Source organism: Haemaphysalis longicornis, unplaced genomic scaffold, assembly GCF_048455015.1.
Source record: "Haemaphysalis longicornis isolate Haplotype H1 unplaced genomic scaffold, Haemaphysalis longicornis Haplotype H1 scaffold_28, whole genome shotgun sequence".
Lineage (NCBI taxonomy): Eukaryota > Metazoa > Arthropoda > Arachnida > Ixodida > Ixodidae > Haemaphysalis > Haemaphysalis longicornis.
The window spans coordinates 1,448,434-1,450,860 of record NW_027526329.1 but is presented as its reverse complement, the minus strand read 5'-3'; the positions used below and the strand labels follow the sequence as shown (position 1 = coordinate 1,450,860).

At 54.5% G+C, this 2,427-nt stretch overlaps 1 protein-coding gene across 1 annotated transcript; it reads left to right on the top strand.

The window, feature by feature from the left end:
* Positions 1–1,591: 1,591 nt before the first annotated feature.
* On the top strand, positions 1,592–2,104 carry LOC144172964 (uncharacterized). Its single transcript, XM_077701557.1, has one exon. It carries the CDS (start codon positions 1,592–1,594, stop codon positions 2,102–2,104), a length of 513 nt encoding a protein of 170 aa, XP_077557683.1.
* Positions 2,105–2,427: the final 323 nt, after the last annotated feature.

Genomic DNA, 2,427 nt, shown 5'->3' with positions numbered 1-2,427 from the left:
CAGCTTTTGACGCGTCTTTTGGCTGCATTTGGTCATGGGATACCTCTTTCGGTGTCGGTTGTTGGGAGAAGCGCCCCGCAATCTTTGCTCCGGTATCGCCCTCACAGCCAGGGTGTAAAGATTGTCAAGAGCAAGCTGATGTGCTTCGAAGGTAGCTTCGACTCCCGGCGTCGTCGATCTGTCGTTGGCTGCTGGAAGCTGTGCCACCTGAGGCGAGGAAGATGGCTGTCGTACACCGGGAGTACAGAGCTCATGAAGATGGTTCTCAGTCGTGCCGTGCAGAGAAGTTTTACAGCCACGAGCGGCATAGTAGTTGACACTTGCTGGGGTCGGTGAAGCCGACACAACAACGGATGAGCTGCGGCATGGTGTTGCGCAGATTCCACTAAGCTAAAGGCCGACCCTGCAGCGCTGCAAGCCGTAGCCGGCGCTGGCGTTTCCTGACAAGGCGAGACTGAATACTGCGGTGACGTTGTATGCACAGTAGGCATTGGAAGGTGTGGAGGTGTAGAGGATGGCGTCGGCATGAGCGTGACCGAGGTGGGCGTGTCATCACAACCATCGCTGATGTATTGACAAATACTGTCTGAGACGCTATATTGCTTAAGAACAGCCTTCTTCAAGTCGTCGTAGGTCTGTGGGCCAGGTGGTGGGAGCCGGAACTTCGCGAGGAGCCCGTCAGTTAGCCGTGTCGCTGCGAGGTGATAGCGCAGCGGCTGGCTCCTTACGTTGTTGATGACAAAGCGGCTCTCGAGCGGAACAAACCATATGTCGCAGCGAGGGGTGTAGAAGTCCGGAAGGCCGCTGAGGTCTGGAAGGTCAAGATACGCGCCCATCATAGCAGACCCGTCACCTAGTGAGGGTGAGGGTGCATGGGCCGAGGGCGGTGTCGGAGGAGGACTGGTGGTGGTAACGGCTGCACGTTCTGTTAGGATTGTCGTCTGCCGGGTTTTCATCCCGTAGTGGTTTAGGACAGTGTCTTTTAATTCGTCATACGCACTGGGGCCTGGGGCCGGCAGCTGGATCTGCTCCACGAGGTCAGCAGGTAGCTTCTGTAATGTCACGAGGTACCTGATTTCCGGGGAGCAGATGTCATGTACATAAAAATGGCTCTCCAGGATGACGAACCATGCAGCGTGGTTTGTGATGGAGTCAAATGGAATCAGCAAGAGAAGGTCTGGGAGGGCGATGGACGTTCGTCGCGTGCCGTTGTCCGCAATGTGGCTGGGGAAGCAGCGGTGTGATGCCATGGCGAAGCCGCTTGTCCGGGTCATCAATTGTAGGCGGCCGATGAGGTGGTGCGGCCGAGCCCACGTTTATTGTGGTTGAGTTGGCTGTGCCATAGACAGGACGAGGCGCGTAGAACGAGGGTGCCGTCAGAGGTGTTCCGGGTGCCCAGTGTGTTCCGTGTCAGCTGGTGAATCTGCTGATGATGATGGTGGCGCTGAAGAAGATGATAGCGGTGCTACAGGTTCTTCAACGGACCGTCAAGAAACGCCCCTTGTCACCCCAACGGCCCAACGCCGCCATGATGCAACGTCGTAAGCCACGCCGTCAAACGCAGGCTTTTTGAGTGCCTTGCATCTGCAAAATGTCGTATTTGGGCAAGTTAAGCGAGTGTGATCCGAGAACTCAGAACTTTTACTCGTACCTTGAGCGCTTCGAACTTTTCATAATTGCTAATGATGTAAAACCGGAAAGCGTTCTGCCCGTGTTTCTGGCTGCAATTGGCGCAGGAGCATATGAAGTGCTCAAAAGTTTGGTTGTGCCAGACGCGCCTGCGAACAAAACATTTGCAGAGGTGAAACAGTTGCTTCAGGCGCATTACAGTCCTTCGAGTTCAGTGATAGCTGAACGGTGCAAATTCCATAGGCGTGTTCAACAAGAACAAGAAAGTGTCGAAGATTTTATCGTAGAACTGAAGCACCTAGCCAGGAAATGCGATTTCGGCGAGTTTTTGAATGATGCTTTTCGACACAGGTTTGTGGCAGGGGTAAGAAATGAGGACACCCAGCGTGCGCTATTCACCGAGGAAAACCTGAAGTTCGATAATGCATGCAAAATTTCTTTGGGCCGAGACTTAGCAGCCCGAGACTCGGCATAATGAAGGCTACGGATGGCAACATACATTCTCTGAAGGCACCCGCCGTGGTGGCTCAGTGGCTAAGGCGTTGCGCTGCTGAGCACGAGGTCGCAGGCTCGATTCCCGGCCGCTGCGGCCACTTTTCTGATAGAGGCGAAAAGCAAAAACGCCCGTGTGTACGAGATTTCGGCGCACGTTAAAGATCCCCAGGTGGTCGAAATTAATCCGGAGCCCTCCAATACGGCGCGCCTCATCGCCTGCGTTGCGTCGGTGTGTGAAACCCTACAATCAATCAATCAACATTCTCTGAAGAGTCGGCAAAGGGAGAAAAGGGAGGGCTGCGA

Coding starts and splice junctions, on each gene's coding strand:
- LOC144172964 (XM_077701557.1), top strand. CDS start 1,592: ATGTCGTATTTGGGCAAGTTAAGCGAGTGTGATCCGAGAACTCAGAAC.